The sequence below is a fragment of the Danio rerio genome, chromosome 15 (genome assembly GCF_052040795.2).
Source record: "Danio rerio strain M-AB ecotype USA chromosome 15, GRCz13ab, whole genome shotgun sequence".
Taxonomy (NCBI): domain Eukaryota; kingdom Metazoa; phylum Chordata; class Actinopteri; order Cypriniformes; family Danionidae; genus Danio; species Danio rerio.
In genome coordinates this window covers 24,673,867-24,697,184 of record NC_141035.1, presented here as the reverse complement: position 1 = coordinate 24,697,184, position 23,318 = coordinate 24,673,867, and the positions used below count along the sequence as shown (strand labels likewise).

The 23,318-nt window shown below is 37.4% G+C and overlaps 1 protein-coding gene and 1 long non-coding RNA gene across 5 annotated transcripts; both read right to left on the bottom strand.

The window, feature by feature from the left end:
- Positions 1-1,498: 1,498 nt before the first annotated feature.
- Positions 1,499-23,257, bottom strand: LOC101882848 (uncharacterized). 4 transcript variants are annotated; one of them, XR_015509354.1, is made up of 7 exons: positions 23,033-23,257; positions 15,989-18,953; positions 13,381-13,614; positions 4,226-4,382; positions 3,756-3,885; positions 2,705-3,653; positions 1,499-1,647 (listed from the first exon to the last, which is right to left on the bottom strand). XR_015509354.1 is itself a non-coding variant. In XM_087284064.1 (6 exons), exons 1-6 carry the CDS (start codon positions 23,070-23,072, stop codon positions 3,508-3,510), a joined length of 3,672 nt encoding a protein of 1,223 aa, XP_087140190.1. In that variant the 5' UTR covers positions 23,073-23,257; the 3' UTR covers positions 1,499-3,507. The 4 variants fall into 4 exon arrangements, 2 of the variants coding, with proteins under 2 accessions (XP_087140190.1, XP_087140191.1); XR_015509355.1 differs by having other exon boundaries at positions 3,756-3,882; XM_087284064.1 differs by having other exon boundaries at positions 1,499-3,653.
- LOC147833669 (uncharacterized) lies at positions 4,895-9,926 on the bottom strand. Its single transcript, XR_015509396.1, has 3 exons — positions 9,479-9,926; positions 7,778-9,441; positions 4,895-6,435 (listed from the first exon to the last, which is right to left on the bottom strand). It is a non-coding gene; the product is annotated as an uncharacterized LOC147833669 (long non-coding RNA).
- Positions 23,258-23,318: the final 61 nt, after the last annotated feature.

The window sequence follows — 23,318 nt, the reverse complement described above, 5'->3', positions numbered from 1 at the left end:
TAAGTACTTTTAACATTAAATCATCTACTCTCATTTGTATGCTTGATGTGCTGGAAATTAGTGTGTGAGTGTAATTTGTAGTGTGCAATGCAACTGAAACTGTTGTAAATGGCTTAAGATAATGGAATCAATAAGCTAATTGCCTTAATCATTGAGGGAATAATTACACAACAAGCAACCACAAGTGCTTCAGGTGTATTTTGCATACTCTCAGAAGATTAAACATTGAAGTTTGCTTCTTTTCCAGTTCTGTAAATTATTCACTTTTTCCCCGATGGGCACGATTTGATTGTACTTTCAATTACAAGAAGCCATTATGTTTTTTATTAAGAGATCTTCAAGACTGTAAATCTGCTTAGCCTCTAGGATGGCCCAGTCTGGTGGGGGGATTTACACAGTAGATGCCTCTCAAAGGCAAGGTATGCTTGTTACTACTTAATTGCTTATTTTATCGTCCGGCGGAGATAGTTTGAAAAAGGACCCCATGATCTGCAACTTTGCAGCTGAACAACATGTCTAATTTCTTTGAACACTAATACATTCATGTTCTGTTTATTTTTGACATTAGCATGTAAAGTTTTTTTGCCAAAGCAGAAAAAAACTATAGTGTTAGCACAGTGTTACATCCCGTGATTTGTTCATTAAGTTTCTATATTACAATGTTTTCTTTTCTTCTGTTTCCTGTTTTGTTTTGTTTTTTTGTTTGCAGATTGCTGCCACCTGTTTTAAATCTGCACGGCTAATTGTCCACGCTATATAAACTGGATGCAGTGGATCAGAAGCCGAAAGAGAGATGACACGTCTCAGTTGATCTGCTCCAGTCCCAGACACAGGGGCTTGTGAGTCCTGCACTACCTTTGTTAATAATGTAAGTTAGTTCACATTACCGTATTATTAGTATATATGGTATGAGTAAGGGGATGTCCTTTGTTAGTTTAAATCTTTTTTTCCTGTTTTGGTGGGTAGGCAGGGAGGAAGGGAAGTAAGTTGTATTTTTCTTTCTTTCTTTTTTTATTTTGTTAGTAAAGTTACTTTGCATTTAAATTAGTTATTGGATTGTTTTTGTACTCCCATATCCTGAGGTATTTTTTTTTGTTTTTATATAATGTTCTTTAAAATTTTATTTACTTTTTTTTTTTTTTTGATAAACAAAAATAACTGTGAATCACTGTGATCAAAAATTTGATCAAGAATGTGTTGTCTGATAATTCTGGGTCTGGAAACAGTTAACTTAAAGCACTCTCCCCTCTTTCTTCATTTGTTCGTTCCTATTTATTTTTAACCCCTAGGCGGTTTCTCAATATGCAATCTTCAGTGTTCGTGTCATCATCAACTGCCAAAGTTCAGTTCCAAAACTCAAGACCGCAAGACAGGAGGATGAGTGAAAATTTCCAGATGTGTTCTTGATATCGAGGATGCATCGATGCAGACTTGAGCACTGAACACACTCGATAAGCCGCAGAAGTCATTGTGGCTGAAAAAAGGACATGGTAAGTTGAGTATTTAATACATATTTATTGTTTCTCAGGAGTTTCCCTAATAAAAAACGGTGAAAGTAAACATCATCTTATTAAGGCATAAACACATTACCAGTGTTTCAAGAGTTCACACTTAGCTGATGATTGATTATAAAGCTTGTTTAACATGCTGTCCCAGGAGAGAGTCCTGAGCTTATAAGATCCTTGAGCCAGGGGTTCCCTCCCGTTTGAATTTGAGCTCAGGTAGATCTCGGGAACTCCCCTGCTGTAGAAGCTAATGAACAGATAGTAATTGATCTTAAGAGAAAACTACTTACTAAGTGCATTTCTATGGTGCTGATTTGGATTAGTCAATTAACCTAAGTTGCATGTTTTAGGACGGTTGGAGGAAACGGGAGACCTTTGGGAAACCCACGCGAGCATGTGGAGAGCGTGCAAACTCCACACAGAAATGTCAGATTGGTAATGGATGCTGGTTTGGTAATGACCGGAGCTTAAGACGTTCTTACTGTGAGGCAACAGTGCTAACTACTTGGCCACCGTGCCACCTATCTAGGAAAGGAGGAGGAGTGGGGGTGGAAGCGGGATTCTTCAAAACGAAGATGACTGTGGTATAAAACTTAGCACATTCATAGTAGCTTAGGAGTCGTCTGATTGGTTAATGATAAATTGGATAATGCAAAGCCAGACGCAAACAATCATAAGCATGTGATCCTCTCAAAATTACTTTATGAATAAAATTCACTTATTTGCTGAAATTTTTATTAAAATCTGATTTATTTGTTTTATGCAAAGTGAAGTTTTTCGAAGTAATTTCGAGAGGAGCATGTGATATGATTGACTGCAGCTGGCCACCCATCTACATTCATTAGTTAGCCAATCAGATCTGTCCTAACTTACTATAAGTAGCCTAGCTAGATTTACTCCCTTATCTTCGTTTTCCGAAGAAACCCCCCATCCACCCAATCTTCTCCTTTCTTCCTTTACAAAAGGGGAGCTCTCGAGAACCACCTGATCTCGTACTCCCCTCACATGCTCTATGGACCTGGCGGGAGCCCTGGGCTCAACTATCTCCGAGCTCAGGGTTCACTCCCGGGACAACATGCCAAACCTGCTAACAATTGTCAAGCAATATCTAAGTGTGAACTCTTGAAGTATATTTATGTGTCTATGCATAGCATATATATATTGAAAAGGGGAAAAACAATAAATCACTGTATGAATGCTGTAATGTTTAAATAATTTTCGGTTAAAACATGTGAAGGTCATGTGACCATCAGGAAGAACGCAACATCTCATTTCTCACAGGACACGTTCTCTGTACTTGATCTTCCAAGTTCATTCTTCTGAGATAACATGGCAAGACCGGTCTCCACAAGAACACGAGTCCATTCTCTGCATTCTTGGAATTAAGAAACAGCCCTAGATTTTTGCAGGAATGTAACACACAGGAAGTCAATATGGAATTAAAGGGACTGTTTAACCAAAAATTTCAAAGTATTTTATCCAAGCAATGAAAATTAGAAAAAAGTGTAAAACTTTAGTTTTGGCTAGTAGAAGTTCTTAATGGCTGCTATCTTTAAAATAATTAGCCAGACTGGCCAGTGAGCAAAACGGTTAATTTCAAAATGAACTATAAGCAAATTCAAAAATAAATCAACTTAATATGCTTACCCTATAGTTTACTTAGACTGGTCTAATACACTAGTGAGACTTAGAAAGGAATATTTTAAAAACCTATCCCATTAAATAGCTGTCAGCTAACATACTTGATTAATTTACTCAATATGTGTGTAAGCCTTCACATTAAATTGCTTGATTAGCTATTGCAATACTTATAGCTTGGCACTATGATGCAGAATAAATGAGTATTCAAGTGCACTTTGGGTCACTTTTAACAAGTTTCATTAGTTCCCCAGTGCAGCAACTACGCATAATGATGAGCCATTCAAAAAACTGTCATATAATGATTGAATGCTAAATGCAGATTTGATGTCGGTTGGCTGCTTTGCGGTGAGCTCTGCTTTTGTTAGCATTCACAGGAGGCCCTGGACCAGCAGTAAGCAGACCTTTGCAGACATCGTCTGTTTGCCATCCAGACAAGCGAGAGAGCCAAACACGCCAGCAAACAGCCGGCCACTGAGCTGATAATCACCGCCACGGCTTCAGTGTCATCTGTGCGGCATTAACAAACGAAATCAGACCGACAATACGGCTGAAAAATCTTTCCATTAGTTTGTTTTATTACCCCTCCAGAACAACTCAGTAATAAGTTACCTGCTGCTTCAGAGAATGATGAATTATCCGCTCCTTTCAAAACCGGGCCGAAAGAAATGCGGTTTCCCATCCTGCTGAAGACGCCTCCCGCTTCCTCCTGGAGATGTGCATTTCGCCGCTGAACACACTGCTGAGATGAGAAATGGATAACCAATATTGTCATCCTCCTCCAATCAACCCATTACACAGCACACAAATAAATTCCCCTAAACTTCTGCATACTTGGAACTAGTTTACAGTTTGGACGAGTTATTCTGTTAGTCTGGGAACTGCCGACTGCTTCACTTTCTGTCTTGCAGTGACAGAGAAAACAAGCCCGGAAAGATCATTTATTTAGAAACTGCAGACGCTGTCATCAAAACAGGGAGAGTAATGAAAAGTAGAAAATCTTTCAGGAGAAATATTGAGACCTCTTCAACAGTGATAAATGATCTGTGAGTTTTCATCTGTGAGGCCGGATTCAGACTCACCCTCTCGCAGTCAGAATGGTTCCTCAAGCACACGCTCAGGTCACAGTGCAGGTAAGCGCTGGAGTAATTGATCATCTGGAAAAGACTGATGGTGAAGCTGGCCTTCTTTGACGGGACGCCGGGAAGCAGTCTAATGCCATGAGGGTCTATAGGCAGCCTGAGGGAGTTCACATCAATGAGATGCATTAGCTCTGCTATCACACGCATAACTGAAATAATGAACTTGCTGAGTGATGCAAACCGAGGTGAGATGTGTGGCACTGAAAAGCATGACAATTAATCCGCTGGATGGAGTGTGTGCGCATATCTATTCTGGCATTATCATGACAGAGTTTTAGTCCTTTGCAGTCTCAGCATTAAAGGTTTAAGCTAAATAATTTATTGTATGCTTTCATTAAAATACATTGTATGGTAAATCAGATACCATTTATTAAAGTGAACACTTATTGGAAACTTTGTGAATAAAGTTAAATAAAGAAATCATGGGCAATATTTGAACATGTTCATATTATATTCTTATTGTGTGTGTTATGAGTATACAGATGAAGTCAGAATTATTAAACCCCCTTTGAATTTTTTTGATCTTTTTAAAATATTTTCCAAATGACATTTACCAGGGCAATGAAATTTTCACAGTATGTCTGACAATTTTTTATTTATTTATTTTTTAGAGAAAGTTTTATTTGTTTTTATTTCGGCCTGAATAAATACAGATTTTAATTTTTCAAAAACTACTTTAAGGTCAAAATTATTAGCCCCTTTAAGCTATCTTTTTTTCGATAGTCTACAGAACAAACCATTGTTATACAATGACTTGCCTAATTACCCTAACCTGCCTAGTTACCCTAATTAACCTAGTAAAGCCTTTAAATGCCACTAATCTGTACAGAAGTGTCTTGAAAAATATCTTGTAAAATATTATTTACTGTCATCATGGCAAAGATAAAATAAATCAGTTATTAGAAATGAGTTATTAAAAGTATTATGTTAAGAGATGTGTTAGAATATCTTCTCTCCGTTAAAAAGAAATAAGGGAAAAATAAAGAGGGGGACTAATAATTCAGGGGGGCTGATAATTCTGACTTCAACTGTATGTATGTGCATGCTTGTGTGTGTAAGGTTTAAAACAAAATATATACTGTACAGATTGTTTTATGGTCTAAAATGACAAGCATCGTAGCGAAAAGAAAAGCTCAAATAATCTTTGGGGATATAAACTCCAAATCAGCCACTGTGCAGAAATAAAGTGCAGAGTAATAAATGGGTGACACTCTAAGATGCCAAGAATGCAAAATAATGACACATACAAAAATGAACTGTAAGAGTGCATTAGAGCAAGAATGCATTTAAAGAACTGAACAGAAGACAATAGTAATAAATGACACAGTTTTGGTATAAAGTGTTTTGAATTACCACTGTGCATTCTAATTTTGTCAGATCAAATGGTTTAAATGCATTTTCTCACAAAATTGTAATGTTTGGTTTAATTGTAATCTTAATGCAAAACCTGAAAAATAAAAAAAACCCTGACAAAAGGCCTCTCTATACTTTTAGAAAGAGCATTACAAGTAGTTGCATGACAGTTTTTGTCATTTTCTAAATGTCACCTAATGGTACTTCTCATTGCCTTCACCCTATTTAAATGCAAAATGTTGTATTTATTAGGGATGTCCCGATCAGGTTGTTTTGCCCTCGAGTCCGAGTCATTTGATTTTGACTATCTACCAATACTGAAACCCGATCCCATGCTACTATAATACATAAAAGAAGAATAAAGAAGAGCGAAGAAAAAGATCCAGGATGCTCTTTATTTTTTATTTAATTCACCTTATTTTAACATTCACCAACTCTGGTAAGGAACAGAGATCTTCTGTGAGGTAGCTTCAACATTCAAGTAATAAATAACAAAAATTCTTCACTGGGCGAGGCAGTGGCGTAGTAGGTAGTGCTGTTGCCTCACAGCAAGAATGTCGCTGGGTCGCTGGTTCGAACTTTGGCTCAGTTGGTGTTTCTGTGTGGAGTTTGCATGTTCTCCCTGCCTTCGCGTGGGTTTCCTCTGGGTGCTGCGGTTTCCCCTACAGTCCAAGGACATGCAGTTCAGGTGAATTGGGGTAGGCTAAATTGTCCGTAGTGTATGAGTGTGTGTGAATGTGTGTGTGGATGTTTCCCAGAGATGGGTTGCGGCTGGAAGGGCATCCGCTGTGTAAAAACTGGATAAGTTGGCAGTTCATTCTGCTGTGGCGACCCCAGATTAATAAAGGGACTAAGCCGACAAGAAAATGAATGATTAAATGAATGAAATTCTTCACTTTTGGACTTTAGTACGACAGTAAATACAAAAACAATCTAATTAAAAACAAATAGCACCTCAACTTAAAATACCTGGCAGGCAGTCCCAAATGTACACATCTCACAGTTTGCAATTGCAAGGTCGTCATTAGCTTTATAATACCTCCAGACCGCAGACATAAGCGCGCTTCCTGCTTCAAGAGCAATTAATTTTTACTAATAAATTCATTCATTCATTCATTCATTTTCTTTTAGGCTTAGTCTCTTTAAAAATCTAGGGTTGCCACAGCGGAATGAACAGGCAACTTATTCAGCATATGTTTTACGCAGCAGATGCCCTGCCAGCTGCAACCGATGACTAGGTTACATCCATTATTACACACCCATTCACACACACACACACACACACACACACTACGGTCAATTTTAGCATACCCAGTTCACCTGTACCACGTCTTTGGACTTGTGGGGGAAACCAGAGCACCTGGAGAAAACCCATGTGAGCACAGGAAAAACATGTAAACTCCACAAAGAAATGCCAACTGACCCTGCCAAAGCTCGAACCAGCAACCTTCTTGCTGTGAAGCGTCCACACTACCACACTGTGCCACTGCATCGCCCGTTAGTAAATTAGAAACATATTCATTCTAATGTAAAAACTAGCTCATGAAATTTATATCGTTTTTATATATTGTATTTATTATCTATTGTATAATTATCTATTGTATTTTTATAGATTTTCCAGGGGAAAAAAAAGATAATTCAAGGCCTTTTACTTTTGACTGCAAAGTACCCATGTATAAACTCTAAACAAAATAGGGCCAAAAGGTTAAACTCACATTTTTTATATGTCTGTGAATGATTCATCCATGCATGCAAACAAAATCTTAAAACTTTCTGAAAACTTTCTGGTTAAGAACTATGAAGTTATTTTGGACTTTTGAAATAAGTTAGCCCGTTTAGGATAATATCTTATTCTTTAATAAAATTGTATCTTACTGAAAGTTTAGTGAGTGTCCCGGTGGCTGAAGGTTACTGATTCAAGCCCTGGCTGGGCCAGTTCACATTTTTGTGTGGAGTTTGCCTGTTCTTCCCGTCTTAACGTGGGTTTCCCGCAGGTGCTCCGGTTTCCTCCACAGTCTTGCGCTATGGGTGAATTAAATAAGCTAAGCTTGGCCGTTTTGTATGTGTGTGAAAGAGTGTGTATTGGTGTTTCCAAGTGTTGGGTTGTGGCTGGAACGGCATTCACTGCGTAAAACATACGCTGGATAAGTTGGCGGTTCATTCCACTGTGGCAAACCCTCAATAATAAAGGGACCAAGCCGTAAAGAAAATGAATGAATGAATGAATGAATGAATGAATGAATGAATGAATGAATGAATGCTTTTAGCTGATGCTTTTATATTGGGGGGTCACTTTACCAGAGAGGAACAGAGAAGGTGAAAGCTTTGAAAAGTTATTTTTTGCCTCATTATAAAAAAACAATTAATAACTCATTTAATGACTTGAACTGGCAGAGTGAAACATACATTTGTAAGAGTCAGTCGGCGTCAGGGCTATTTCAATGTTATTTCTGAAAGCCAGCGTAAACACTTCAAATTTGATTCTGGCCACAACTAGGTGCCAGCAAAGTGAAATCAGTGTGTGATCTCTTTGGCTGATCGAAGTCTAGATGTGCTGCTGGGTTGTGGATCATCTCCAAAGGCTTAGTCGGGCTGGCTGGAAGGCATTGCAAAAGTCACATCTTGAGATTACAAGAGCTTGGACAAGTAGCTGTGCTGTGTCTTCTTTAAAGGGTCCTATTATTCTTTTTACACTTTCAATTTCTTTTGGTGTGGAGTGTTGCAGTTTGATGTAAAAAGGATTTGCAAAGTTACAAAGAACACTACAAGGAGAGTTATTCTCTTTAAAAAAATGTTTACTTTAGATGTCTCAATTGCTGAGTTTCCTTTTCAGTAACATGCAGTATACACCACAATATCCTGAGTCTAAAAAACTAGATTTGTTTGAGTTAGTAATGTGTTGTTAATACATGCCAATACTTTTTTTCCGGAAAGTCTCCCGTATTTCACACCCATCTCCTGCTACCATCCTATTTTGTTATCTCTCTCAGGAAACTCCTAATTTGTATGGCCCAATCAAAATCACTTTTTGTCCATGTTAAAGTGAAGTGAATTGGGAGTTAGAAGTTTTTCAAGTTGTCAAATTCGTAAAAAGCTTATCAACTCACACAATTATTAAATTATTCAACGAAATATTCAAATCTCGAAGCATTTTACCTCAATCAGGCAACATACATTATAACTCAGTAGAGCTGTTGATTTCTGCACAGGTTATAGATGTGGGATTTTGAAAGGCGGCGGTAGCAATAGCGATATTAGGAATAATAATTAATAATAATTTCGTACATTTACAGTATATAGCGTTTTCCTGGATGACGCGACGGAGGCCTTGTTGCACCAGACTGCACATCACACACCAGCTGATTGATGGAGAGGAGATATGTATGAAGCCAATTATGACATGGTCAGGAGCCATAGGGCAAATTGGGATTTTTAAGAACCAAAGAGAGTCAGAACCTCAGTTTAACATCTCATCAGAAAGACGATCAGTATAGAGTATAGAGTGCCCATCAATATATCGGTGGGGGTTTGGACCCACATAAAACACAGGTTGAGCACCCTCTGCTGGTCACCCTAACACCTCGTCCAGCAGCATGCTAGCTTTCCCAACTGGTCTCCCATCCAGGTACTGACTGGACACAGCCCTGCTTAGCTTCAGTGGGCAAACGTGTGAGAGTTGCAGAAAGCTTGCTGCCTGATATGCCTTTTTCTACTAAGGGGGCAGGGAACAGAAGCTTTTTACACTATAACTACTCATCTCTGGGATATTTATGCAGAAATATTACTACATAATAAAATAATAGCTACATGCAGCTACTTTCCCACAAGGCTTGTTAAGACTGAGTGTTTGTTTATGTAGCAGAACAGGAATGACCAATGAGATGAGAGTTATTTTATATTATGTGCACATTATATGTTATGTGCACGTTACATATTAAAAATACTGCTCCCTAGGTAAGAGAAGAAATAGCAATCCATGTATTGTAAACACAATAGAGTGGAGGAACTATGACGTCACTTTGTAGGGTGATCGGCTGCTAGCATAAAACTGGTTCCCTCGTGAAAATCCCTATGGGATTTTCCTATAGGCTTTTTGAAGATTGCAAATAATAAGCTCTGTGTTCAAACACTGTTTATTACACTTACACGTTTTGTCCAACCGGATAATCCTTACATGAAAATACAACTTTGAGCACTTTTGGAACTTAAATACGAATGCAAGAATTGAAAAGCTAACATTAGGCTATAAACAAACTACAGAGCCCTCGGGGCGCTCGTCTGTGACGTCAGCACTACCCTGCTACAGACAACTTTTTAAACTTATTTTTAAAAATAATGTCTATAACAAAGAGTTAATCTCTCTGTTTATTATATTATAATCCACACTATATATTATAAATAAATAATTACGCAAAAACACATAGACCTATGTGCCTGTTGAATCCTTTTTACGTGGGAAATAGGTCTGTTTTGCTTTAAGGTTGTTCTAAAATTTTTTAAACTGTGTGTATAAATCTGCCTACACAGTATTATCACAAGACTTATTTAAATAAGTGTATCGCTCGCGTGCACACAGACTGCTTACCTTAACAGACGACAAAAATAAGGCATAAGGAGGAACAAGTCTATCAAATGCCTGCAAGTTCCATCATGGACACAGAGCAACATTCAATGTTCCTTTTTTGTCTCGAAGTACAGTGAAAAGCAGTCCATACAGTCACATATGCTATACATTTTATGGAGGAGTGTAAATATTGCAGTTATGACCGAATTAAATGTGTTCAGATGAAGAAAAAAAGACGAAAAATCACTTGATCACATGAAAATGACAGTTAACATGCATGTATTTTTACACATTTATTCACACGTTTGCATTACTGAGAGCAGGACAGAGACTGGCTGCACTGGTAAGCTGTATCTTTATAATATTGTTTATTAAAATAAATGATCAACAAATGAATCTGTCTCGACAGCCTTTACAAGTGAACGCTTTATCTACACACAATCTGAATTCCCAATTAGAATAATACTACAAACTATAAAAAATACTATTCATGAAAATACCTAAATAACACACACATCCAAATGCCCAACACAAGCGAGCTGCGCTTCAGACGCGTTCAGCTCGATGAGGTTTAATGTTTCCGAAACCGCCTGTAGTCCCATTTCGCAACTTGATAGCAACCGTCCTTTTAAAGAAGCATAACCGATTTAAAAATTCAAGAGTGTGCAGTAACTGATGTGTTTTATGTCATAGAACAAAATGTAAAAGTATCTTGAGTTTGTGTTAGCGATTATTTAAGCTTATTTAAGCGATTTTACTGAAACCCCATTGAAAAAACCCATTGACTTTGGGATGAGGGAACCGGAACTGCTAAAATGCTAACTCGCTTCCTGGTTTTTGGATATAAATTGACATCATAGTTCCTCCACTCTATTGTAAACAAAACAAACAAATCTACTGCTGTAAAAACATCCTGTTGTTAAAGCATGGTTTCCGCTACATTCATTCTTCCATGGCAGGGAACCACACCAAAATTCATCCCGCCACGGCTACATTACAGCTTCTTATTAATTCAAAATATTCATTAATTGTTGTTGTTGTTGTTTTTGATAGCTGGTTATAATCGCACCAAAACGCATTAAAAGGTAAGTGAATTATAACATCGCAAACTTTTCTGTTAACGTAGCAGTGCTGTGTGCTACTTGTTTAACACTTTAAGATGATGTGCTGACAGACTGACTGACATTTACTGACAGGTGCGCAATGCGTGAGGCCAGCAAACACAACGTTTTAAACATTTACATAATTATACTTTATTTAAAGAAAAAGGTCTTTGGTTCTGCAAACAAAAACTTTAAAGTTATCTTGCTGGAGTTTATAACAGTTTCACTTTACTTCAAGACACATTAATTCCATTCTGTAGGGCTATTGGAGACTTTCAGAAATATTCCTAGCAGATCTAATAAATGTTGGAGACATACTCACAACATAAATGCACTAAATCGCACTTCAGCAGTGTTTATTTGAGTGCGCACAAGAAGATGCAAGAAGTTTTGTGCACAAGCAGAGGAAATCGGCGCGCAAGCAGAGATTAGCATGCTTGTATTAACGTTACATAAATGTGATCCCAACGTGTAATACTGCGCTCACCACATTTTTCCATTTGTCATTGAAATAACGCCATACTGTAGGTAGTTGATAGATTTGTGTAAAAGACCTGTCACCACAGCTGGAAAAAATCTTTGAGGAAACACTGTAAAGGGTAACAAACCACCGAAACACATTTTTTGATATCAGTCATATATTTGTCCTACATTGCTAAAAAACAATAAGGACACATGTATTTTACTAAAAAGTAAAAATTGGTTGTTTTTGCATTGTTTAGAGCAAATTCATTCTTTCGGTTTAAAAAGTAATTTTAAAGTTTGGTCATGGTGATGAGATCATTGTGTAAATTCCAGCATGGAGATTTGTTTGTCTGTACCGGGCAGTACAAAGGGCAATCATTGAGATTTCAGCACATCTGTTCATTAATTCATAAAAGGACTTGGTTCAAACCAATCAGCATGCTCTATTGTAAACGAGATGCAACTTCATTGATACGCATGATATTGCTTCGAAGACTCCTTTTACCTGTTACAGTTTTCAGAGAGACGCCACGTTGTGTTACCAACTGAAATTCAAACAAGTAGTAGAAAAAGAATTGTTCGGAGACATGGGGCGTCAGTGTTGTGTTTATAAATATGCCGCAATGAAGGTTTTGTTTCCATTTCCCCAAGATGAGAGCAAAGCTTGCATGTAGACCCACATGTGTGGATTACATGCAACAAAAATACGTTTGTAAGGAAAATGTTTTTCCCGAAAGTTTTATGTATCTGGAAATAGTGAAATCCAGATATGCCAATCATCATTTTTTGAAAAAGACAGGATTCCAGTTCATTATCCTGTCTTTACGGATTTGGTAAGTGTGTGATCAGTGTTCTTTGTTTATGTTTCTCCAGATGGCAAAGTTAGTTAGTATCATCAGCAGGACTCTTTCAGTTTTTAAAGACATACCTTAGTCAAAACCTTTTAAATCAAAGTTGCATTACATTTTACTTAATTTAATTTCATATTTAAAGTACTTTTAGATTTTTTGTTCAGTTTCATATTTGTTTCATTAGATCAGATCTAGTGAAAATATCAAATGGTCAAGTTACAATGTCCTCCTCAGCTGTTTGCAATACACCCCACCTATGGACACCCAGATATGCTTTAATTAAAGGTTAAGCACACAATTCCACTAAACTCCACCTTTTGCCATCTATGTCTGGATACTAGCAGCAGTGTGTTATTGGCAATGGAGAGACTAGCAGAAAGCAAATACTTCACATAGGCAGCAGGGACACAGACATCAGCAGTTTACTGTGCTACTCTAACAACACAACTTTCAGCTCAATATACCGACATGCTTTTCCTGAGATATTTATAGCTTTCTCAAGTTAAACAGTCTGAGGGAATATTTCTCAGCCAATCATTATAATGCTGTTCCCATGTGATAAGAAGAGAACGGTGCTGAGTCATACAAACGTTCAGAAACTAATGCTGATGTATTGGAACTTAGGAGATGAGATCCGTATAATCCAACCATGTACTAGGAGCATGTAGTGGATTTGCTACCATAATGTGAAATATGGCCTGGTTCAAGGGCAGCGTGTGATTTGAGGTAATCGAAAGTCACCCGAGAGGAGCACATTACCTGGAAAAAATGCAGCAGGTGGTGTTAAATTCATCAAGTCTGACGGTGGGCGAGAGGCAGCAGGATTTTATCTCCAGGTTCACCTGGCTGTTATTTGTTTTGAGGCTGATGACGACACGCAGGTTTCCTAGGGCAGGGATGAGATCTCCGGGCATGATATCTCTCTCCAAGTTCAGACTCATCTCTGCCGTGTAGTTGCCAGAGCCGCAGATATCATCGGAGATTTGAGCCAGACTGGAAGAAGACAATCAGACGGTCAAAATCCAATTGAGCACAGTGAAAATTAATCATGTCGACTACAGTTTATCACCATGTTGGCATCTCGGTAGATTGTATCTGTGCTTTTAGAGCTCAAGTTTATTCAGAAAAGTGGCGTCACATCCACAACAACTGCAGGCGTACTTGTTTACAGGCTTACAAAACTTGTTTACGCTTTACAATAAGGTTTTATTTGATAATATTGGTTAGGTATAAAAACAGTTAACAACACTTAACTACAAATGAAACATAAATCTAAAGCTTATTAGTATTTTTACTGTTAAAATAATCTTAGTTCTAGAGTTCACACTTAGCTGATGATTGATTATAAAGCTTGTTTGGCATGTTGTCCCGGGAGAGAGCCCTGAGCTCATAAGATCCTCTAGCACGGGGCTCCCTCCCTCTCTCCAGAGAGGAGAGTTTGAGCTCAGGTAGATCTCGATAACTACCCTGCTGTAGTAATGAACAGATAGTGATTGCTCTTAAGAGATAACTACTAGGAGCATGTCTATGATACCGATTTGGATTAGTCAATTAACTTAGGTTGAATTAAACTTAATTTAATGTTAACACCAACATTTACTTAGTCATTATTCCTTTCTGTTGATATTAATATAAAGATCTAAACTAACAAGATCAGTTATTATTATAAAATAACTTTACCGACATTTATAAATATTGCCATTAATAAATATTGTAGAAATGTCTGGTCAGTTGTTGTCAACTCAATGTCAGTTGTCACCCCACTATGAAATTGTACAAAAATAATTAAAATAAAGATGTTACAATTTTCTGAATGTTTATGTTTTATATATTTTAATTAAAATAGTTCATAAAATAATTACTTAAAAATATATATTTATCATAAATACCCTTTTTAAAAGTTGAAATAGTGTATTTAGATATTACATTTATTGGGTGACACTTTACAATAAGGCTTCATTCATTAATGTTCTTACTAACATGAACTAAAAATTAACAGAACTTGTGCAGCATTTATTAAACATAGTTGAACATTTACACTGTTGAGTTAACTTAATTTAAAGCAACCGGTTCCAAAGACTTTTTAAGTTTGACAGTACAGGAAATCAAAATTGTGCATCTCCTCAACAGATTTCATAATTTTCAATGAACAAACAGTTCTAAACATGCAGTTAAATAGTTTTCATGAGTACACTCAACACTGAGCTCAAAAATATGTCCACCTAACTTAGAATTTTAAGCCGAATTAACAATTTGTACACTGGATTTTTTAGTGCACTAATGCAGTATTTCTCAATCATGTTCCTGGAGGCCCACAGCTCTGCACAGTTTACATGTCTCCTGAACCAAACACACATGGTTCAGGTCATCAGCTCATTAGCAGAGACTGAAAGACATGAAATGGGTGTGACAGACAAAGGAGATATCCAAAACATGCAGTGTTGGTGACAAAAAGAGAAAAGAAAGAAAAGTTGTAAAAATTGTTTAGAGCAAATTCTTTCTTCCGGTTTAAAAAGTATTTTGAAGCTACGTCACGGTGATGAGATCATTGTGTAAATTCCAGCATGGAGATTGGTTGTCTGTACCGGGCAGTACAAAGTGACATCATTGACATTTCAGCACATCTGTTCATTAATTCCTGAAAGACTTGGTTCAAACCAATCAGCGTGCTCTATTGTGAACGAGATGCAATTTCAATGCAGTGTTGGTGGTCCTCCTGAAACATGGCTGAGAAACACTGTACTAATGCTTTATTAAAATCCAAATTCATGCTTATTAACATTAGTTAATGCATTGAGTTAACATGAACTAACAACAAACAACTTTATTTTCATTGACTTACAATAACAAAGACGAATAAATACTGTAATATATTTAGTTCAATTTTTGTTTATGCTAGTAAATACATTATCTAACATTAACTAAATCAACATAATTGTATTGACTTTTCGAAATGAATTAAAAACATTTTCAAATGTTTTTTTATTCTGAATAATAATCCTAAATAGTTTTTTTAAACATCGTAGAATTCCAGATTAAAATCTTTTAGTAGTTTTGTTGTAATTATTATTTATTTTAATTGTGCTCCTAATTTCAGTTTAGTCACTGGATAATTAGTAGCATCTTGGAAAATAAAGGCTATGGGAATGATTTTCTAAGTGAAAAATTGCAAGCAAATATCATATTTACTAAAAAAAAAAAAATGACAAGAACTGTTAAATGGTAAATTAGAGTAGAAAGTTCTGTATCTGTCTTTGTATCTATATAGATATCCATCCATCATGCTTATTGATCTAACACAGCACAAATGCTAATAAACCAGTGTCTTTTCAACATTAAAAGTGATTTAAGAGTTGTGTGTCATTACCCGGACAGAGAATCGGCTGCTATAACCCCCATCTTCGTGTTTATCACCGGCAGGTCTGACTCGAGCTCAGCAGATCTTGCCGAGTCACTTTCAGCAAATGGAGTGGCGCCATGTGAAATATCTGCACTGCCTCCCCTGGACTGTAATGAACCTTTGGGGAGCGATTGTGTCTCCGTACTTGAGAAACTCAAATCAGTGTGGACAACAGAAGACAACTTTTCCCCAGTAACAGCAGACAGTGCTATCCACCCAAGCTGTTTTTCTGCATCTTCAGTTACGCCCAGTGCAAAGTTTGACTGGGTTGTTTGCGAATGCTCCTGTAGTGTTGAGAGAAATTGCGTTTGGTCTTCGGTTAAGGACAAATGCTCTTTATGCAATACATTCTGCGTTTGAACATGAAACAAAGGGGAAGTTAGTGAAGTGGATGATTCAAGGGGTGAAGGGTTTAAGGCCCCTTCTGGTCGAGCTGCAGCTGTTTTGTGCCTACTGATGCCAGAAATTCGGTTGGATGTTATTTTCCAAGGATGCTTCAATAGAGTTGAAACATTTACAAGCTCATGATGTGGTAAAACTGATTCTTTGTGGTAGTCGTGTCCAATATTCTGCTCAATAGACACTAAAGGTGATGCAGTGAAGGACAGATCTTGTTTAAACTCAGTACTTGGGTGTGAAATTGACGTCAGTGGAGTTTGATAAATGCCTGCAACCGAACGACTGTTTGGAATAAGCTTTGTTGGTTTGGCCGCGCCGTCGCTCTTCTTCAAGTATGGCTCAATTTGAAGTTCAGACTGCGCCGTTTCTGTGAGGAATCCCTCTCTAGGGTGAGCTTCAGTGGGCTGTTGGACTGATGGGATACTGCTAACAGTGTGGCTGCCGAAAAGCAGCCTCACAGTCCCTCTTGGGCTTTTAAGATCTTGTTGTTTGTCGTCTAACAGCGAACCAATACCTCTGGTTGTCACTGAGTGATATAGAAAGTCAGACTCGCTATTACTTTTTTTAGAGATGGACAAAAGTTTTGAGAGAACTCTTTTGGCGTCTGTTGTCACAGTATTTTGTGACTTACTCAAAGATGTTGGCAGCATGTACTTTTTCAGAGGAAGTGTATTAGAGATGTTGGAAATATATACCTGGGGTTTTGAAAACATTGTGTATGTGTTATCTTTAGGAGTCAAATGTGTTGGAAGAACAAAACTAGACATGCTTTTGTTGACTGTAGTTGTGTTCACCATTTTGTGCTTTGATAATCTGCTTAAGATCATGTTTGGCCTTTCAGAGACAATGGATAGAACTTTATTGAGATGTTGGTTTTGGTTTGAAGAGTCGATTTGAGAGACATTTTCCCTATTTATTAATCTCGTCACCGTTGTAGATGTGAATGAAGGAGGAATTGATTCAGGCGCTTGAAATGATACAAAAGGCTTTAATCTCTCTGGGAGGAAGCGATGATCATTCACTTTGAAGACTTGAAACACATTCTTAGGCTTTGTCAGAGGTAAAAGAGGCACTGCTGTAGATAATTCGTCAAACTGATCAGAGTGTTTCGAAGATTCTGTTTGAGGTGAAAGAGTTTGGGGAGTCGTAAGTGAACTTTGAGTCTGTTTCAAAAGCATATCACCCGCTGTAGTTGCTTGCACAGTGTTGGTAAATGAGGCAGTACTAAAGGATATCTGTTCAGTTGAATGATCTATTCTGCTATGTGTCTCTTTCACAGAGATGCTAGGCATTTTGGCTACTTTGGCACAAAGATCAGGCGTTTTGTTGAACAACAAAGACTTCTGAGAAGTCAGCTGATGAAGGAAACCAATTGGCGAGGTTTGGAGTGTTGGTTTAATATGAAGCTCTTTTCTTGATTTAGTGTGCAAAATCAATTTTCTTTCTAGCCCGTCCCTTGCTGAGACAGTTCTATGCACAGAGTCAGATATCAACTGTGAGGCCTCAAGTAGTTTAATCACGTGCATTTCGCCAGCAGCTGTTATTATGCTTGAAAAATAATTTGCCGTACTTGCGACTGGAGTCTTTGTAGGGGTCAGCTTTGAAGCAGAGAATAAAACCATCAAGCCTGGGTGCTTTAGATTTTTGCTGCTTTCTGTCATTTTATTAACCATTACTTGGCTGGTTGATTCCACTTGTAATGGAGTATCAAGGATCAGTGAACTTTGTGAAAGCAGATTCTTCTCTTCTTTTGGCTCACGCTCAGATTCATTTCTTGGATTTTGACCAATCTCACTGGTTAAAAGCCCTGCGCCCTGTAAAATCCCAAAGTGCATAATGGTCGAGTGGTTCTTATTCAAAGAAGCCTCTTCAGTAGAATTCAAAGGGTCGTCAGCTCTAAACGACTCCAGAGTCCAATTTTCCTTCTTGTTTTCGGGCCGTCTTTCTACACTCTCATTCGACTCCCCAAGGTTATCAATTATTGCTGGATCAGAGGCCGATACCAGGGGAATGCCATTTGCGGGTAAAAGAGTAATAGACTCCAAGACTCTTTGATTCTTGCTTTCCAGTGAAGCGTGAAAAAAAGCAGAGATCTTTTCCTTGCCTCTGGACAGATGAGCAGCAGGCGTCACGGTGTCATCCGACATTGAGGGATGAAGCCTCTTCTCATCAGTGGAGACCAATGTGGGGTCTTCTTCAGACTGAAAAGGCTTCAACGCACTACTAGTGGAATGCAAACCTGTATCATAAATTAAGACAAATCTTGGTCCATTTGAGGTAATTGCATCTTTATCAGTAGCTGTGGTTGCATTTACTGTACTTGAGTGCTGCCTTTTATGTGGTGTATGGAACAAATCTGTCCCTGGAGAACTGATTACAGCCCCAGTCAGACGAGCAGGGCTTTCACTGGAAACTTTTCCACCGTTGTCACTGGAGCTGTTTTGCTCTTCTGGTGGCACAGTTGTTATGAAGGCTGCGCTGCTGTCGGTTTGCAGTGACTGAAAGCCTTGCAGGTCATCCTTTTTAGCACTCACTGAAGAGAAAAAAATGCAAAGTTGCAGTTTTGCTTTGGAGATGGCTCGTGGAGTGCACATAAATACACATAGTGTAAACAGTTTGAGAGGCATTCGAATTTTACGACTGGATGCACACACACAAAAGACAATGATTGCCTGCAAAAGACGAAGGTTTCATAACATACATGGCAAAATGTTGCAACTCGCTTGTCTGTAGTATGTAATGAATAATTCAGAGCTTTTTATGGTAATATGTTGTGTGAAATTGTACAACATGTGAAGAGCTAATGTGACTGACAGATAGAAAATGTATAAGTTTTAAACATAATAGTTTTAATAACTCATTTATAATAGCTGATTTCTTTTATCTTTGCCACGATGACAGTAAATAAAAGTTTACTAGATATTTTTCAAGATACTAGTATTCAACAGCTTAAAGTGCAATTTAACTAGGTTAATTAGGTTAATTAGGCAAGTGATGGTAATTACGCAAGTCACTGTATAACAATAGTTTGTTTTGTAAACAATCGAAAAAAAAAGCTTAAAGTTCCCATGAACCACAAGCTGCAACCGTAATTTGTTCATATTCAGACGTAGTTCCTAAAGAACAGGAATACTAAATGAGAAAACAGTGGGCGTGGCTTGTTTTTCTACTGTAAACTGAATGGATGTAAAGTAGGCATTTCATTCAGATAGATGGGGAAAGGAGTTTGGGGAGAGTTATTACAACCACCTCCTGCTCACCATTTCTGTTTGTTGTCAAAACTGACAGTTGCACCAGATTAGGTAAATAAAACTTTAAATGTTATCTAATAAATTCATATGGTTTGTTTTGATTTCTTCGAGACTTTAAGAGGCCTAATATTAGCTGTGTCTCATTTTAGAGGCTATGCATCCAAATTCGAAGGGGTGCTGTGTCATCGCGAGGCAACAAAGGCTGTCTCATTAAAAAAATTCGAAGGCTCCCAAATGCAGCCTCAAAAATGCCTCCTTCATTTCCCAGGTAATAAAGGACGCAACCAGTGGATCCTTTGCAGCCTCGAACATCCCAAGATTCATTACGTGTTGATAATGGCACAACGTTTAAAAAAAAAACTTTGGATTAAATGTATGAATTCAGTTTGTTTTACTTGCATATCTAAACACGTTAAAGAACAAAAAGAGTATGAGATGTCTTACTATAAAGTGATTTTATAAACAATTTTATATGTACATGTATGGATCAAATACAAATATACAAATATATTTCCAGCTTTTGTAAACCTTGCTTTGCCTTCAGAATTGCTTTAAAACAAGTTTTTAAAATCACTTTCAAAAAAAGTCATCACAAATTTTTAGAGGTGTGAACCTATACTGGTCTCACGGTTCGGTTCGGTTACGATTATCATGCCATCGATTCGGTTCAATTCGATATCTCGGTGCATCACGGTGCATTGACGATGCTTTCCATATATAGTGTTATATTTTAGGGGGGAGGCTATAACATGCTGTCTGTATAAACACACAGACACACAGCAACACACTGTCTCTCATTCAAACACATTCACAAACATAGACAGCATCAAACAAACAAACACACACACAAACAAACACACTTAAGCCCTTGCAACAGGGAGAGCTCGCGCTGAGCGGAGCAGAAAAACGAAAAAAACGAAAAAAATAAGCACTTTCCGACGGTCCCTTACAGAGAGCTCCTCTCAGCGCGAGCTCTGCCGGCTAAAGTAAACGCATACTGCGAGGGCTTAAACGGAGCAGTGCTCGTAATGTCGAGCGACAAAAAGAAAGACAGCTGTGAAACATAACCAGCTTTGTCTTTCTGTAGGGAACACACTTTAGATCTTTTTAGGGCAAGCGTTTTTTGAGTTATTGCTGTCTATAACTGAAAGTGTGTCAGGAAAATCGAAAACAAAACCAACTGAAGCGCGCTCATTTCTGGCGCCCCACTAGATATAGAGCGCCCTAAGCATTTGTCTATGGTGCCTATGCCACGGGCCGGCCCTGAGTTGGCTGAGTGTTGTAAACAGGCGCTCACCTCCCTCGCAACAGAGCGCATAGGAGATAAATGACGTCACTACATAATAACCGGTTATGGTTATTACTAAATCGATACCGAATTGTCCGCGTCTGCATCGCGGTGCACAGAAGAAACAATTAATTTTGACAACCCTACAAATTTTACTACAGCTTATTAACGGCAGCTGTTATGGTTGCTAGGTGACAAGATTTGTCCTCTGTAGGCTAATCATCTCATTTTAAAACACTAGAGCTGCGTCCCAAATGGCACACTATACACTATGCACTCATGCACTATGTACTTATGCACTTACACACTCAACAGGATAGTATATGTATATAGTGGCGTCCCAAATGGCACACTAATGTTTTTTACTAAGCGGAAATTCAAACCGTTTCCCTGATGACGTTTGACGGTCGCTAAATCAGTGAAATAAATAATGACTGAGGTATTAAATAATACCTGCCGCGAGTGTTGCCGCATTCACCATCGGGAGGCGCTATAATCACTCTCGTAGGAGAATTTTGCTTTCACAATCCAACATAAATGAAGTTATTCAACATGTGCGTCCGATAGCTCTGCCCCTTCCTGTAAGCTGTAAGCAAACCTGCGGTCGTTGAGTGCGTGAAGTGTCCATCATTCCACACTTCATTTTAACGGCTGAAAGAGTGCATCATCCGGGTAAATAAAGTGCACTTATTATTTGTTGAGTTTTCAGTGTGAACACACTACTTACACAATTTATACTACAAAATGGCGTAGAATAGTGCACAAGTATGCGATTTGGGATGCAGCTTCGGTTCGTGTGAAATTCTGTCTTAAATGCAAGTTATTCAGTGTGTTTCTAACAATTATTAGCCCCCAACCCCCCCCCCCCCCCTCTTTATTTAGAAAAAAAAAATTAAGTATTTCCCAAATTATGGTTAAGAGCAAGGAAATTTTCACCGTACGTCTGATAATATTTTTTCTTCTAGATCAAGTCTTATTTGTTTTATTTCGGCCAGAATATGAGAATTTTTTATTTTTAAACACCATTTTAAAGGTCAAAAATAGTAGTCTCTTCAAGCAATGTATTTTTCTGATAGTCTACAGAACAAACTGTCATTATACAGTAACTTGCCTAATTAGTTTGCCTGCCTAGTTAACCTAATTAACCTAGTTAAGCCTTTAAATGTCACTTTAAGCTGTATAGAAGTATAGAATATTACTTACTCTCATCATGGCAAAGATAAAATAAATCAGTGATTAGAAATGAGCTATTAAAACTATTATGATTAGAAATGTGTTGAAGAAATCTTCTCTCTGTTAAATAGAAATTGGGGAAAAAAATAAATAGGTGCTCTAATAATTCAGGTGGGCTAATAATTCTGAATTCAACTGTATATCTATGGCTCCGGGTGGCCAGTCCTCCACTGCACCTTGGTCCTGCATTCATTCAAAAGGAGTGCTACCCTGTACTAATATGGCGGCTCTATTGACGCATTCCTTCCAATAGACAACAATAGCGTAGATGACCTATAATGTAAATACCTATAGTGTGGACTTCGAAGGACTCACCTTTAAATGCAGCTTTTGTTTTTTCTTAAATTAAAAACTGCTTTTATTCTAGCCAAAATAAAACAAATAAGACTTTTCCCTAGTAAAAAAAATCAATTAGAGGAAATAATGTGGAAAAAATGCCTTGCTTTGTTAAACATAATTTGAGAAATATTAAAAGTCAAATAATTTATTTTATCAAATCAATTTCCCAAATCATATTGGTATTAAAATAAATATAATTTTACAAAGTATAAATATAAATAAGTATTTTATAAAGTATAAATATAAATTATATATAAAATAATATAATAAAATATTGTAAAATAATACATTTTTTTGAATTGTTGCAACTGAAAACAAATATCATTTTAATTATAATTTCTTAGAAATGTATTAAAATTATAATACTAACTTGTTATTGTATTACTGTATTAATACTGTATTTTATCATATATTTTTATTTATTTATTGTTGATTTCTTTTTAACAATTACTGTGTAATCCGTCACACTCACAAGTAATTATTGAGGAAAAACTTACATACCTGTGAGTCCAAAAAGGAAAAATATGAAACCAATCCCCATACTTAATCTTCTCTCTTTGTTTCTTATAAGCTACCCACACACAACACCATAATGCAATTACATTAAAATGCACTAGACAGGATACTATCCCAACACAGCTCACACTTCACTCTCTCTGCAGGAGCCCAGTGTGAGCTTCACCTTCCTCTCCACGCATTTATAAGTAGATTAGATTACTGACACGTGAACAAAAGCAAGCTGAGAGAAATAAAACGGATTTCTGCGTCAGTAGAATCCCTCATCACC

Bases quoted from the DNA above. Each gene is read 5' to 3' on its own strand.
- LOC101882848 (XM_087284064.1), bottom strand. From the start codon at position 23,072: ATGGGGATTGGTTTCATATTTTTCCTTTTTGGACTCACAG. The intron at 13,615-15,988 runs GTAATGACACAC...GTCTTCTTCCAG, and splicing joins GCAGCCGATTCTCTGTCCGG to TCTGGCTCAAATCTCCGATG. The intron at 4,383-13,380 runs GTAATGTGCTCC...GAACTCCCTCAG, and splicing joins ACCTGCTGCATTTTTTCCAG to GCTGCCTATAGACCCTCATG.